Source organism: Parus major, chromosome 28 (assembly GCF_001522545.3).
Source record: "Parus major isolate Abel chromosome 28, Parus_major1.1, whole genome shotgun sequence".
Lineage (NCBI taxonomy): Eukaryota > Metazoa > Chordata > Aves > Passeriformes > Paridae > Parus > Parus major.
The window spans coordinates 4,671,498-4,687,453 of NC_031797.1; the positions used below are offsets into that span (position 1 = coordinate 4,671,498).

At 50.4% G+C, this 15,956-nt stretch overlaps 1 protein-coding gene across 13 annotated transcripts in view; it reads right to left on the bottom strand.

Annotated features, from left to right (window-relative positions):
• PTPRS (protein tyrosine phosphatase receptor type S) overlaps window positions 1-15,956 on the bottom strand; it is a 90,398-nt gene that overhangs the window by 43,597 nt on the left and 30,845 nt on the right. For 5 of the 13 annotated variants that reach the window (XM_015651586.2, XM_015651589.2, XM_015651583.2 and 2 more), the window contains exons 6-9: window positions 15,399-15,416; window positions 12,970-13,080; window positions 10,833-10,844; window positions 350-619 (exon numbers count right to left, since the gene is read on the bottom strand). In XM_015651586.2, coding sequence (XP_015507072.1) covers window positions 350-619; window positions 10,833-10,844; window positions 12,970-13,080; window positions 15,399-15,416 — 411 coding nt within the window. The remainder of the gene's footprint in view (window positions 1-349; window positions 620-10,832; window positions 10,845-12,969; window positions 13,081-15,398; window positions 15,417-15,956) is intronic. The other 8 variants (XM_015651590.2, XM_015651588.2, XM_015651591.3 and 5 more) reach the window with 3 other exon arrangements.

Sequence of the window (15,956 nt, forward strand, 5' to 3'; positions counted from 1 at the left end):
TGCAGGAGCAGCAGGACATGCAGGACTGTCCCAGCCATGCACACACTCGTGCAGGAGCAGCAGGACATGCAGGACTGTCCCAGCCATGCACACACACTCGTGCAGGAGCAGCAGGACATGCAGGACCATGTCCCCTGTGCAGGTCAGGCACTCACAGGCTCCCCCCATGCAGACACACGATGACACAGGCGCAAACCTCGGGACATTCCCGCTCTGGTGACACGTCCCAGCATCGCCCCATGCACGAGCAGGACACGTGCCCGCTGTCCCCTCCCTCATGCTGGGACACCGGGCTCTGGCCGTGCCCGCTCCCACACGTGCAGTCAGGACCCCGCTCCCACTCCCTTACATTTCACCGTGATCTGGGCAACGGCCTCAATGACTCCCAGGCTGGACATGGCCACGCAGGTGTAGTTGGCGGAGTCCTTGACGTCCGTGAGCTCCAGGACGTTCCTGCCCACGGGCATGTCATCCTCGGGGGTCAGGTCCTCCGCTCCCTGCATCCACTTCACGTAGGGCATGGGGGACCCCACGGCCACGCAGGTGATGTTGACGTTGCCCCCGGGCATGATTTCATGGCTGACAGGGAGGATGGAGAAGCGAGGGGCCACACGGCGAACTGTGGACGAGACGCACAGAGGTAACAAAAAAACAAAACGGAAAAGCAAACCAAACCAAACGAACGAACAAAAAAACAAACAGGAAAAAAAAACAAACAAAAAAAAAAAAAAAGAAAGGAAAGAAAAAGAAAGGAGAAAAAGAAAAAAGAGTAAAAGATAATTTAAATATAGATGGGGTTTGTCATCATTTACTTTCTTCCTTCATTAAAAACAAAACAAAAAACCAAAGAAATTAAAAAATCAAAAACCAAAAACCAAAAAATAAACTCCAAATAAATTTGTACTTCACAAACAATATATAGAATATAGACATAAAAGCGATATTTCATAGCAACAGGGTTCCATTGATCAAGATTAGACCCATCACAGCACAGATAAATACACAAAAATTTATTAGCAATTTCTCATCTTTACTGGCAAGAGCTGGCATGGCGAGCGCCCAAACTTCTCCTCTGTGGCCGCTGGGGCCCCCAGCTCCCCGCTCCTCACCCCGGGAACCTGCTCCTCCCTCTCGCAGTCCCGGCTCCCCTTCTCCACCACCACCCGCCGTGGTCCAGGGCTCCCCTCCGGAGAGGGGCCCCCTCCCACCCGGGGCTGCTGCAGAGGTGGGGTGGGGGGCCAGGAGAAGGTTGGGATGGAGATGGAAACTTCTCAACGTTTTGCCTTGTTGGACCCAGAGAACCCAACAAAGAGAGAAGTAGCACATCCCCAAATTGCAGCCGCTCCACTTGAGACGTGGAAGGCAGGAGGATAAACGAGGGAGGAGAGGGAGTCCCCGGAGAGGGACAGAATTTGGTTGGTGTCTGCGTGTGAGAAGCGTCCAGGGGAACACAGCCCCCCTGGAGCGAGACAGAGTGTGGAAAAGATGAGAAACTCTAATGAAATTTTTGTGGTTTTCGGGTATAGAAACCCTAACGAAGCCTCTTTTAGATCTGACACGGTTCCATCGATAGATGCAGCTCTCAGAGTCACAAACATCATGCAAAATAGGTAAAAAAGAGAGAGAGAGAGAGAGAGAGAGAGAAAGAGAGAAAGAGAGAGGAAAATGCAGAGAAATATAATTTCTGGGCAGCAGCAAATGCCCACATGGATACTGGATAGAAAGTGAGCGACAGAGAAAGGAAGGAAGACCAGGAGAAGGAGAACAAGAGGGGAAAGGAGAAAGAAGAGAGAGAGAGGGAGGGGAGGGGGAAACCCACTTTAATGCTGCATACTTTTTCTAGCTGATGTGACTCAATGTGGTGGCTCACATTGTCACATCTCAGCCCTGGCGGAATAATAAATAGAATAGAATTAATAAGAAAAACAAGGTAATGAAACTTTTAACGTTGAGAAAACAGTGACATGTTCTGTGCATCTCCTTAGCAGAGAGGTGGATGCAGCTTCCAGACCTTACACAGGAAGAACATGGACGCAAAGGGGAGGCTGTGGTTTCCTTGGCTCCATTTTCTGAGCTAGCTGGGCTGGCTGGAGGGATGGTGGGTGCCCTTCCTTAGAGGGGGAAAGCAGGGGAATGGACAAAGGAGAAGGTATGTGGATCAGGGAGGGCCTAGGGAGGGGGCTGAGGGCAGGGTCTCATCCCACAAGAGAGACAAAAGGATACAGGAACCGGGGAAAATGCAGGAACTGCAGCAGCTGCAGGGGAGCAGGGTGCAGGATTCCTCCAGCTTCAGGGACAGCCATGCAGGAACTGCTGCAGGCAGGGTGGGAGAGGGGACAGGAGGGTCTGGAGCACTGGGGGGCTGTGAGCTCCCTGTTCCTGCTGTCTGCTCCCAGGTAACCCCTGCACAACCTCTCCAAAGTCGGTGCCGTTGCCTCATTCCAAAGCAGAGCAAAGCACAGCGGAGCTGAGCCTGCCATTGTCCCTCCCAGTGCCTTCAGACGTCCCCTGGAACTGTCTTGGGGCTTGCTAGTGTTTATCTTGCAGCTCTGTGGATCTTTTCCAAGGGGAAGGGCACTGCCAGGAGAGGATGAGGCTGTTTGCTGTTTTCTGGGGCTTTGGCAAACAAAAGTCAACAGCAGCCCCTGCATCATCCTGCAAGGTGACAAAGGGACACGGTCACAGCAAGGACTGCCCTCCCCTTTGGGCTGTCAGACCCTTTTCTGTGGGAACCAGTAGCCAGGAACTGGCACAGGGAGGCAAGGAAGAGAAGACTTCCAGACTGGTGGCAGTAGGAGCTGCGAGGTGGCAAAGGGGAACTCCTGCATGCACAGATCCGCAGAGACAACGGGGGCATGCCCTCAGCTGGGAGAAGGATGGGGATGTGGAGGGAGGGGCTGCAAACTCACCTGGCCACTGACACTAGAAGGTGATTTCTACCTGCACAAAGGTGTAGGGGGTAGCACAGTGTTTGTTCCACCTCAGGCACCAGCACTGGTTCAAAGGATCGGGCAGCCTGCTCCTTGCTCCCTCCTCCTGCCCCTATGGAGAACACTCAGCCCCAGGCACAGGGGCACAGCCCTGTTCCCTACTCCATCCTGCTTCCCACTGCTTCCAGAGGTACCACACTTCAGAAAATGGAGCCAGGTGGAAACCACACCCGTCACAGTCGGAGACAAGATGGAGAGAACTCGGAAAGAAACAAGTGGGGTCAACATGCAGACAGATCTGGGGTGGGGATGACTCTTCTGGGGGGGGCTGGTATGTGACCTGGAGAGGGGAGGCAAGGTGGGAAAGGTGAGGAGGAATGGGGAGACACACCCGGACAAGATCCGGTCAGCAAACAGCATCAACAGCAACAAACAACGGCAGGTGGGATGCAAACACTGAGTTGTCATGGGAACAGAACAAGACAATCCAAACCAAGCTAATCGCAAAGAAAGGAAACCCAACTGAAAGATAAAGGGAAAAAAAGAAACAAAGAAAAGAAAAGAAAAAGAAAGAACAAACCAGAATTCAATAACTGAAAAGCATCATCTGATGTAGGGCGGAGTGCTGAGAATCGGAGTCTGAAGGGAACCGACTGTTCCTGGCTGTGGTTTTGGGCAGGGAAGGAGAAATCCACTCACAAAACACAAGCTCAGGGGCTGTGCAGAGCACGTTCCCAAAAGTGCAGAGCAGCCCTTCCCTCCTCCTGCCAGCTCCCAGGGGTGCCAGTCAGCCCTGGGCTCTCAGGGATCCCTGCTTGGGGCTGTGGCATTTGTCACCCTCCAAGGGAAGCCCCAGCACCAGCCCTCAGCACCGCCCGTTCCACGAGGACAGAGAATTTGGATTGGGGCTGGTACAAGCCCAGAACAGGCAGCAGCACTCCCTTGGTGCATCCTGGTTTAAAAAAAAATGGATTCTCCTGTGTGCACAGTTATACCAGCATCCACACACTGAGCTAGGAGGGGAAGAGAACTCCAATTGAGTGTTGGGGACCTCAGAGAGTCCCCTGGATACAGCCCTGCGAAGGCTCAGTGCTGTGACAACCACAACAGGTACAGGGTTCATCTCTGGCTACCCAGAGCCATCAGGCTGCTGTTTATTTTAATTGTGACAACATTTGCATTTGGCTGGAGACAGGGAATTCGTCAAGCTGAGAATCTCTGGGTCAGCCTTTAGGTCAAGGCCCAGGAGGAGGAGAGCTGTGGCAGAAAGGAAGCTGGAGATGGAATCGAGACCAATTTCAGCTCTGGGTCCAGCTCCACAGCAGCTGAAGGAGGGGAATTTTACGAGAAGAAAATCAGGTGTAGAGATTCTTTCCATTTTGCTATTCAACACTTTCAAAGGATTGGGAAGAACAGAACTGCCCTCTCTGGAAAGGAAACATTGGGATGGGGCAGCCAGGACTCTGCTTCACAGACACTTGTCTAATAATACTTTTCCCAGTTTCTGATACAAGAAGGACTTTCCCTGAGTTCCAGGGGTGTTTGGTTCCAGGACAGCTTTGCCAGACCCTGCATGCGTACACGGATGTGCATGCTCCATGTGCAACAGCTCCCGACGGACACACACAAGCAGGCACACACAAACAGACATTGTCCATGGCCAAAAAACTCTCAGGAGCTTTTTTTCAAACAAGGATACAGCTTGTTACGGGTAGAATCAGATTCCAGGACTGGAGCTGGATGTTTGGGATACAATTAAATTATTTCAATGCAAAGAAGCCATTTCAGAGGCACAGAAAAGTTGAAGTGCAGTTAGTTATGAGTCTGTTTAATTGTTGGATAAGCATTTCACACTGCAAATTCACATCCCAAATTGTGCTTTTTTAGAAACAGAACAGATCCATAACTTTTCACACCCTTCGGAAGCCAATTGGTTTTGTTGCTGCTCACGGAGGCAGAGGTTGACCCAGTTTGTGTTCTGTGAGTGGCATTTTTGGCTTTTTTGGTCCCCATCAGCACAACTCAGGTTCCCCACCACCACTCAGGGTGAGAGGTGTTTTTGCAAGATTTACAGACCTGATTGGAAGAGACACTGTGAGATCCAGGGTTGACTTTTGCAACACCAGAATCCATCCTTAAAATGTGTTCCCATGATGCTGCTAATGAGAGAAACCTGAGACCAAGCAGTTTGTGCTGAGGAACCCCACCAGCTGCTCTTTTAAAGCCCCTTCCAGATTCCCTCAGAGAGAAAAAACGTTGGAGGAGGAGCAAGGTGGGGAAAGGAGAATGTCCTGGACAAGAACATGTCACTTCAAACCCCGATTCACATTAAACCAACTCAAAGAGAAATGCATCTTATACCTTAAAGAAGAAATTAATTGAAAAAGGAAACAAAAGAAAGTGAAGTGGCTGGTTGAAAGCACCAAACAAAACCAAATGGTATTAAACATTTTGACACTCAGCAAGCTGCTGCTCCAAATGAGGTGAGAAGGCGGACATTATTGGCCATTTTGGGGAGACAGGAGTCATTCCGTCTTGCTCCAAAATGAGGAGGGGTAGGGGAAAGGGTGCCAAAATAATGTGCAGCCTCTACATTATTAGTGAAGCTTAGATTACACCTGTCCTCCCTCCCAAATGTGGTCTGTCCCTGCCCCTGCATGTCCGTGCAGCCGCCTCTGCCTCCTCCCTCTCCCATTCCAATTCTGGATTCCCGACCTCCGCCCTCCACGGGACGAGAAGCTTCCCTCCTGCTGCCCATCTCCTTCCTCATTTCCTTCGTGGAGAATGAAATAAATACGGAAATAGGTAGATAAATAAAGAATGAGACCAAGGCTTGGATTTGGTCTGGAGGAAATCCATTACCTTCCCAATAATTGTTACTCTTCACTTAAAAAACCGCATTAGCTGAGCGACAGCGACAGGCTGGCTGAACATCTCTGGTCTTTTGCAGTTCTTTTTTTTTTTTTTTCCTGTTGTTTTTTACAGGATTGAACAGAAAATAATCAGAATCCAATTGTTTTTCAAGCAGCTCTGTAATTTTAAATACAGACTTGACTGTTTTAGTTTTTGTTATTTTAATTTGACAAGGTGTAATCTAATTTTTTCCCCTAAAACAAAGAGAACAGCGATGCAAAAGGTGTAAGAGACACAGGCAGGCAGAGATTTCGAGATCAGTACAGCACAGTGTTCCTGCAAAGTGCCCTCTATAGAGAGATAGTCATGTATATACATAGATATATACACAGTTTGGATTTTTTTTGATTGGTTTTTTTTTGGGGGTGGCTTTTTGTATCCATTTCCATTTCCTGATACCCTTGAGAAATCCTTCTGCAGAAACACAGTGAAGTTTTTGTTTGCTTTGTTTGGTTTGGAACTAGAATTTCAGAGCTGAGGACACCCCAAACATGGACAGGGCGCTCCCCCACCCGCAGAGGTGCTAAAATAACCCTTAAAAACCATCCCAGAACTCTCCATCCCTCGATTTTAGCACCTGGAAACTGGGCACTGCAGAGGCAGCTGTACAACCCAGTGGTGGTTCTGCCTCCCTCCTTCTCCATTAAAGAATTTATCCATCTAGTCTAAAAAGGCATTAAAATTCCTACAGTTTAAAATACCAATGACTGCTTTGACCTTGTGGCTATTTGTTAAATCTCTAGTGCATGTGGAATTATTTCCTTCAACCTCTAAATGGGATTGAAAGGGAAAAGCTCAGCAATGGTTCCACCTGGAACCAACCAGCAGCTCTGGTCTGATGGTCAAATTACTCATGTGCCAAACTTAACCCAGGCTACAGGCTAAATTATTGCTTAAATTAGTCACATTTTAACCTATTTTGAAGCTTTATTTCCTGAGGTGCTCGGCACACTGGCCCTGCCCTTTCTGTGGGTTTTATTTTAATTGATTTCCCCTAGTTCAGCTCTTCCATGTTTTGCCCTGGCCTGGTTTCATCTTTGGTCTCTCAGTGAGCTGAGGTTTTCCAGAGAGCCTTGGGAGCTCCTGGGAATGTTCTCAGCAGGAGCTGGGCTGCAGAACCTGCCTTGGGGTGACAAAGCTTGTGCTGCTGGTGACAAGCAGCAAAGGCAGGGCCCGAGCAGGCACTGGGCTGCTTTAAATGCCTGCTGAGCCATTTACAGCTCCCTGGGCTGCAAAAGAGCAGAGCCACAAGAAGCTGGAGCCAAGAGCAGGAAGGATTATCCCTGCAGCATCCCAACTGCTGCCTCTTGGACCTCCTAACAGGGCCCCACTGTGTGAACAGGGGACAATTCCTAATTCTGCTAAATTCAGCCATGCCAAGGTGTCCTGCAGCAGCAGCAGCAGCTCTGCACGCTCGGGGATCTGAAGCACAGCCCACACAGCTCATCCCTCCTTCCCTCGGGGACACGGAGGAGCACAGGGACACCAGGTCCTTACACACACAGCCAGCAGCTGCACTCTGCCACCACAGCACAGCAATCCACGTGGCTGCCTGCAGCTTCACAAATTGACAGGAGAGCTGCAAAGTGCTCCATTTCCAGGGGGAAAACCAGCTCTGGCCACAGGTCCTGGCAGAGGGGACACTGACCTGGCTGAGGGGACACAGGTCCTGGCAGAGGGGACACTGACCTGGCTGAGGGGACACTGACCTGGCAGAGGGGACACTGACCTGGCAGAGGGGACACTGACCTGGCAGAGGGGACACAGGTCCTGGCTGAGGGGACACTGACCTGGCTGAGGGGACACAGGTCCTGGCAGAGGGGACACTGACCTGGCAGAGGGGACACTGACCTGGCAGAGGGGACACTGACCTGGCTGAGGGGACACAGGTCCTGGCTGAGGGGACACAGGTCCTGGCTGAGGGGACACAGGTCCTGGCTGAGGGGACACTGACCTGGCTGAGGGGACACTGACCTGGCAGAGGGGACATGGCTGAGCCCCCCCAGACAGAAACACCAGAGTGCTCTGGGCTGGAAGGGACCTTAAAGCCCATCCAGTGCCAGCCCTGCCATGGCAGGGACACCTTCCACTGTCCCAGGCTGCTCCCAGCCCTGTCCAGCCTGGCCCTGGACACGGTGCCAGGGATGGGGCAGCCTCTCAAACACCACCATGGGCAGAGAGCTCTTGATTTGCAGGATTTTAAATCCATCCTTTCCTGCAGTTACTGTGGGCCACAAGTTTAATGGCATCTGTGTCCCTAGGGTTGCAGAGAAGCATCCAAGGAGACTTTTGAAAGCCAGGTGAGCTGTGTGGCTCCCAGAAAAACCAGGATTCCCACCGAGGTGCTGACTTGCCCCTAAAACTGTGTCCATCTCTGCACTGACCACAGGGGAACCCTGGATGGGTGGCCCAGCCTAAACTGCCACACTCTGGGGTGGTGGCAGGGGTCACCTTACCTGCTTCTGACCTGCTTTTGTGGTCTCCAGAAAGAGACTTCTGCCTCTGACCTTGGGCATCCTCTGTTAGCACTCTGTTATTTTGGGCCATGGCATGATCTGACCTGCAGTAACACACGAGGCAAACCCCTCACCAATGATTTCAGGACCATGCCCATGGTTTGGGTTGGAAGGACCTTAAAGCCCATCCTGTTCTCACAGGACACCTTCCACTAGAGCAGGCTGCTCAGAGACAGGAGCTTTAGCAAGCCACACAAACTCTTCTAGCCAGGTATCAAGTCTCTGTTTCCTCACCCGGTGTCATTCCAGCATCATTACATCCCATCTAGCTTTAGTTTATTGCTGTGGATATCGTTATCATTAATATTATTTTTATTGGCTCTTAAGGAAGAATTTAATCTTCAAGCCTTCTCAGATCACAAGAGATTCTTAGCAGCAGCAGTGCACTTTGGCCACGTTAGAAATACTTTATAAAAGAGAAAATAAACAAATAAAAAATAATGGTGTATAAATCCCTTTTTAATTGCACCTAAATCCTGAAACTCAAACTCCTAGTCATGGAGGAAAATCCTGTAATTAGGAGTGATTATCACCTTTTAGTCCTAGGCAGGAGGGAGGTGGGAATGGGAAAACCTCGTTTCAAATGCTATTTCCTTTTTTTTTAATAGAACAAGCAGTTTTTCTTTTTCTTTTCTTTAAAAAGAGCCTCGGGACTGGGGGATGTTTTTGGCTATTGTTAGCATCAAAGTCAGAAGAGCCACAGCTGGTCTCTTCCCAGAGAATCACCAAGAGCGCAGCATTTGGGAGTGGTACCCTGGTACCTGCGGGGAGGGGGACTCGGAAGGGGAGGGGAGAATACCAGCACTGAGGGTCCGAGCACTGAAATCTCAGCATTTTAAGAAAAAAGAGAAGGACAGACAGAGAGAAAGAGAGAGAGAGAGAAAGAGAGAGACAGATACTGTGTCAATACTGCACTGGATTTCTCAAAAATCACACAGCTTTAATACCTGTGCCCTAGGAAAGCCACTCCTTTGGTAGCTGATCGAGAGGTGGGGGCTGCGGGCAGAGGGAAAGGCAGAGCCAGGGACAGGGCTGGCATTCAGTTCTGCACAGGGAAAGCACCAAGCACCACTGGGACCACTGACACACTGCAAACCCCCTGTGCACTCTCCCATGTGCCTCACCCGCTCGGGATGCACACATGGGAGGCAGCAGGAGCTTCTTGGGGACAAACAGGGAGATGAGAAGAGGGAAAAGAGGCATTTTCAGCTCCAATGTCACTGGCCAGATTGCTGGTTGCTGTTTGCAATGGCTGCAGCTGCCAGATGTGCCCCAGCACTGCTGCATGCCTGCACAGCTGCATTCTCCTCACACGCTCCCTTAGAAGGAGGCTGTGCCTGGCTGGGTTTCGAGGCGCTGCACCAGGCAGCACAGGATGTGTCCCAGGAAGGGACAATGGGGACAGGCAGAGCCAGGAGGCAGCTGCCCCCTGCCCTTCCCTCCCAGCGCTCCCAGGACGAGGGGACACCTCCTCCAGGGGACTGTGCCCGGAGCTGGGGCACGGCCTGGCCACGGGCTCCCCGTGCACTCGTGGGTGCTCCAGGAGAGAAGAGCGTGGGGTTTGGGAACAGCAGGGAGCTCTGTCAGTGCCACGCTGGGCTGGCAGCCCCCTGCTCCTGCTGGTACTGGAGGGAACTGGGCAGTGACCAGTGAGCGAGCTCCCGTGGCTGGGGAAGCCTCGGAGCAGGGTCAGGGCTTTTCTTTGTGTGCAGGAGGTGGAACAAGAGCCACACCTCAAGAAATAAATGAGCAATAATGTGACCCAGGGTCTGCTCTAACTCTTGGAATGACCCCCTGGGTTCTCACCATCTTTTCCACTTCCCAGATCCCTCCCTCCCCCAAAACAAAGGCTTGTCCCAAATAGCAGGGCTTCCATGGACAGGCGTTAGAGCTGTGTGACTCCTTTCCTCCTGGAGGGATTGAGGAGTTCAGTTACCACCGGGTGGGCAGGAACACTGGCTTCTCACAATGCGTTTGGAATAAACTACAGCACAGCATAACCAATCAAAACAGAAACAGGAAATCAAGAGAAAGCAAAAAACCCAACAGAACCAAAAATTTGGAAAGTAAGAGTAAATCCACTTCAAAGAAACCAGAATTGTATAACGAAAAGAAACTATACATATTTATATATCGAAAAAATAATTCATAATTAATTTAAAAAGTGGCATGCAAAGAAGATTGTTACATTCTCCTATCATGCATCAGGCCCAATGTCCAAACGGCAAGGTAACCATGACGACAAAAAAGTGCAAGAACTCAGCAACATTACCAAAGGATGCATAGAGAGGCCCACAATGCAACTCAACTCATCTCCGTGAGACCCGGGAACGCGCGGGTCTCGCTCATCTTAAAGATTTCTTGCTTTTTCTCTTTTCATTTTTTAAAATTGTTTTTCATTTTTTTTTTTTTTTTCTCTTACGAATGTAAAAATGTGGGTAAAGAAAGTAAAAAAGAAAAAAACCACACCAACCTTCTCGTAGCTCTGAGGGATGTTAAGGGGGTTTGATGCGGAACACAATGACATGAGGAGAAGAGAAAAATAGGGGAAACACAGAGAGAGTAAAAAAAGGCCTTCTCAAGGCTGTCAGCTGCAAATTGATTGATTTTTTTTTTCTCTTAACCAAAATAAAAAGAAAGGAAAAAAAATGAAGATAGTAACGACCCTCTTTCCTGCCTTCCTAGCGCTCCCCCTCCCATCCCTCGAAGCCCGACCAAGCTCGGCAGGGAGGCCAGGCTGGAGCAATCCTAGCTCAGAATCAGCCCCCAGAGGGGTGCTGAGCCCAGGCAGGATTGTCCCTCCCTGCAGCCCCTCTGCTCCTCGGAGAAGGGGAGCGGAGCCCGCCCGGGCAGAGCGGCCCCGGCCGGGACCCGTCCCCGCAATCCCCCCAGCCCCACACCCAGCCCTGCTCACTCTCACTCCACCATGGGACTGAATAAGGAAAAAAGAAATAATTAGAAGAAGGAAAAGAAAAGCAAAACCAAACCAAACCATTTCCTTGCAATGTTCAAACTTACAACTCCTATCCCAGGTGGTCTATAGAGACAAGCATGTTATGGGAGAAACAAGTCAATTGGAAACACAAGAGTGCTGGAGACTCTTTTAAAACAAAAAACGGGAAGAAAAATGTGCATGAACTCTCCCTCCCACCAAAGCAAATCCATTTCAGAATTTTGTTACCTTTCCACGATATTAACACACAAGAAACAAGGAATTAAACAGCATGAAAAACACCCAAAGCACAGGCCGAGCTGGCACCGCTGTTTTCTGCACGCCCTCGGCAGGTTAGTGCTGGTTTGCAGGCCCAGTACACACGGGGCTAACTGGGGTAGGAACGGGGCTGTCACCTGGAGCCCTCTCATCCAGGTGTGGAGACAACACCAGTTACAACCTTTGTCTCCTAGGTACTTTCCGAGTGGCCAGAAAAGTAGAGGAAATTTATAAACAAAACAATAATGAAAAAACCCCACATTTTTTCCTGTTTCTTTTCTTTTTAGATTTTTTTTTTTTTAAAAAAAGAACCCAAACCATTCCAGCTAAGCTGTCTGCAATGGATTCAGCCCTGAATTAGTATCGGATCCAGATTTACGTTCCCAAAAATGGAATTTCGGGGCCCAGGCGACAGGGCAAATTTCAAACGCAATTTTCCAGCTGGCCACAAAAGGCTATTTAAAAATTTAGCTTGGAAACATTAAATTATTAAAAGCCTTCTCTCCATGTGCATGTGATTTAGTGAGCGTGAGACACGAGAGAGAGAGAAAGAGAGAGAGAAAGGAGTGCACACAGGAGCATGGCTCTGCATTGGACTGCAGATTAACGGGGGTGTAGGTGGGAGGCGCCTCCTCTGTCGATGGGATGGAAATGGGAACAGTTTGCTGGGATGTAACTTCTCTTTTTTCCTCCCAATGGTTTTTTGGGTTTTTTTTTTTCTTTTTTTCCAAATTGAGAAGGACCAGCCCTGCTCTCTTATTACCAAAAGGGCTTCTGCTGTGGAAAGATGTTAAGCCAAAGCTACACACAAAATATTACAGGTCATAGAGAACAAAATAAGAGAGAGTGGAGAGGCTGTTGGCCGCTGGGGTGGGAGAACATCGAGGGGCATGGATGTCATTTGTTCCCTGATGTGGGGTGAAGGGGCTGCCACTGAGGCAGGGATGGCTGCTGGTGGCCCCAGCTCCGTGCCCAGCGTTTGTGCCCAAGGAACCGGGGACAAATTACTGCTGGCACAGGGAAAAGCAGCTGGGACCGAGGGGAGCAGTGCCAATGCAGTCTGGGGGGATCCAGGGCACTCCCCTCCTCTCCACCCCAGCAGCAGAGCTCATCCAGCCGGCTCCAGAGAGCAGGGATGCTTTGGGACAAAGGGAATCGTGGTCTCTAGAGGAGCGGCCGGGGGGATTTGCCCCGGCAGCTTTGGGGTGCGCTGCCCTGGTCGCGCTCGGCGGCTCGGGGGGCTCGGGGGGCTCCGGGACCCCTGTGCCGCCCCAGCTGCCCGGGAGGGGTGCCAGGGGCCCGGAGGAGCCGGGAGGAGCCCGGAGGAGCCCGGAGGAGCCCGGAGGAGCCCGGAGGAGCCCGGAGAAGGGTGTGTGCAGTGAGCCGCTGTGCTCCCTACCTCTCACGTAAAGGTTAGCGGGGGACGAGTAGCGCACCCCGGCGCTGTTGCTGGCCACGCACTCGTACTTGCCCTGGTCCGTCTCCTCGCTGCTCTCGATCTGCAGCCCACCTGTGAGGGGACAAGACACGGCAGCACACACACATTGGTCACGGCTCTGCTTCTGGGCTTCCCCCCGGGCTCGCTCTCACCCGCCGCCATCGGAAAATCCAATCCCCCCTCTCCAGCCCCTGCTGCTCTTTGTCCTGAACTCTTCAGCAAAAGCACCGAGTTTTGTGGCTTCTGCAATGCAGGCGTTCTGCACCAGAACTCCCGAAATCAGCCTCAATAATCCATATTACTGTGATCCCCAGAAATCCATCAGCACGAAGTTGACTTTCCCCTGCTCAATTTGAAGCGGTGACCATAAAAGTGAAAGGCTTTGTCACCCACTGCCTGGGGAATTTCCATCACCGCTGCCTTTGTTTTGTGCCGATACCTGCTCCTCAGGAAGTCTAGGGGAGATAAGAACCCCTGTGAAAAGCACCTTACTGATAGTAAATATTCCCCAGGGAAAACCCTATAAATGCTGCATTGGAACTTCAAAATTGCCTGCATGGTTTACATCATCTGGGCCAAAAGGATTAAGGTTTTTCTTAAACTTGTGTATTATTGCAGGCTACAAGAATATACCCAGAGCCCAAACTAAAGATTCCTGTCAGCAAATATGCAGAGAGATGCAGCATGGAACTACATGGAAGAAAATTGCCTCATTTACCTCAGAAGGCTTCATCCCTGCAAAACTCCAGTTAAAATACATACTACATAAATAATTCAACAGGCTCTCAAATGTTTTATGTATTAGGAGTACATGATTACACTACAGATATGGACAGAGCTCACATGTGGTAAGATTCTTAACTCCCATCTCTGGAAAAAAACCCCACCTATATATGAAAACCAAACAATTCCAGCTCAGTGTAATAGTATTGATAAAATCTTAAGTGAGAGGAGTGCAAATGAGATCATTGTTGGTTGCAGATACAGCCTTTTCAGGGAGGAAAAAGCAGTGTGTTCACAGAGGACCCAGAGCTCACGTTCCCTGCGTGGGAACGATGCTGGTGGGGGACGTGGGGCTGGGAGAGGATTTGGGACAGGGCTGGGGTGTGAGTGCAATTCCCCACAGCATCCCCTGTGCCTGGGAGCTCCTAAAGGCACAACAGAGGAAATGAAACCCCAAAAAACCCCCACCCAGGCCAGTAAACCAAACAAAATCCATTCCAAAAGAATCTGCGGGTATTTCAGCACAACAGGAGTTAAAACCCAAACTGGCTGGAGCTTCCCACTGAGCACCCAGCTGAGCATATTTCATATGGAATTACAGCTCCAGCTCTGCTGTTGGAGAGTGGAAAAGCTGGCTGCTGAGTTTCCCCAGAAATTTCTGATAATTTGGACAAATCTGTGGGTTCTTCCCATTGGTTCCAGATACATTTTCTGTGCTGCTCACGAGCATCACTGGTCTGGGAGAACCCAGGGGAGATGAAGCCCCGCTCCAGAGCAGGAAGGGAACCAAGGACTGCAGTGGGCAGCATTCCCTGGGGAATAGGGACTCACCCCTCCCTCCCTGCCCACTCCTCACCCCTGCTGGTCAAGGCAATGCAGAAATGAGGCTGCAGAGAGGGTGAGGAGTGTTCAGCACCTGTCAGGAGCCAACAGAGATGAAGTGTGAAAACGTAAATCTCACCTACAGCACCTCCTGTTGCTTTTACCAGCAGAAAATGATGGAATTTTAAATGTGCCAGTGGAGATAAAACCAAAGCAGGGTTTTCCAAGGGGTGCACACCCAGTTCCTCCTGCCTTTCAGCTTGAGGTCAATTTTTGACTCCATTAAAGAGACAGTGCAGAAGCTACTTACCACAGATCTTTCCCAGAGAAACCTAAGGGTAAGAGAGTGGGGAGGAAGTGGAAAGAGGCTCTGGAGCCAAACAAATGAGTACTCTGAGATGGTAAGTGCTGAAGATCTGCCTGAGCAAAGGACTGGAAAACTCTCATCACCATCAGCAGCTTGGGAGCACTTTGCACCAATCAAGAGAAAGTCCTAAGTATTTACCAAGCTTTGATAGCATTTAATGCTTGAGATAAACTTCAGTCCTTCATAGTCCTGGAGAGATTAGCTCTTAAAACTCTGCCATAAATCTGAGGCAGCGCAGCCGGAGACGTTATTAAAATAACAATATCAGTATTACCAAGTGCACCCAGCAAACAAAAAAGGACATTATAACCATAGATAAAATAAAGACAGGTATAAAAAAGAAATATTCAGAGGTGAAGCAGGACGAGAAAACATAACAACAATACAAATCTGTACTGAGCACAGGGCAATGAAACGGGATCTGTGTGGAGAGAAGTGTTTGGAGAGTGGGTGAGTGAGTGAGCTGGGGGTGTCTTACCTCGGATCGGTGTACCTTCTGCAAAGAAAACAAAGAAAATGAGTGAAATGACTGCAAAACCCCAAACACCTGCACTGCCCGTGGGAAAAGGACCTGAGTCAAGGAAGACAGTTCCCAGCAGGAAACTTCTTGGTCTATCTCAAATTCCAGGACACTGAGAAGGGCTGGGGGTACTTTAGGTGGGGTGTCCTTTGAGCAGCCCAGTCCAGCTGGCTCTTTGCAGAGTCTCTGTGGCTCTTGGCTTCAAAGGGCTTGAGACTGGCTCCACTTTGTTGTAGGAATGTACAGAAACCTCTCAGGCTCTCAGCTAACATCACTGTTGGCTACTCACTGAGTACATGATGACCCTGCATTTACCTCAGCACTGCTGGGGACAGGGATGGGGACAGGGATGGAAACAGGGATGGGGACAGGGATGGGGACAGGGATGGGGACAGGGATGGGGACAGGGATGGGCTGGGACAGGGCTGGGGACAGGGATGGGGACAGGGATGGGCTGGGACAGGGCTGGGGACAGGGATGGGACAGGGATGGGACAGGGATGGGACAGGGATGGGG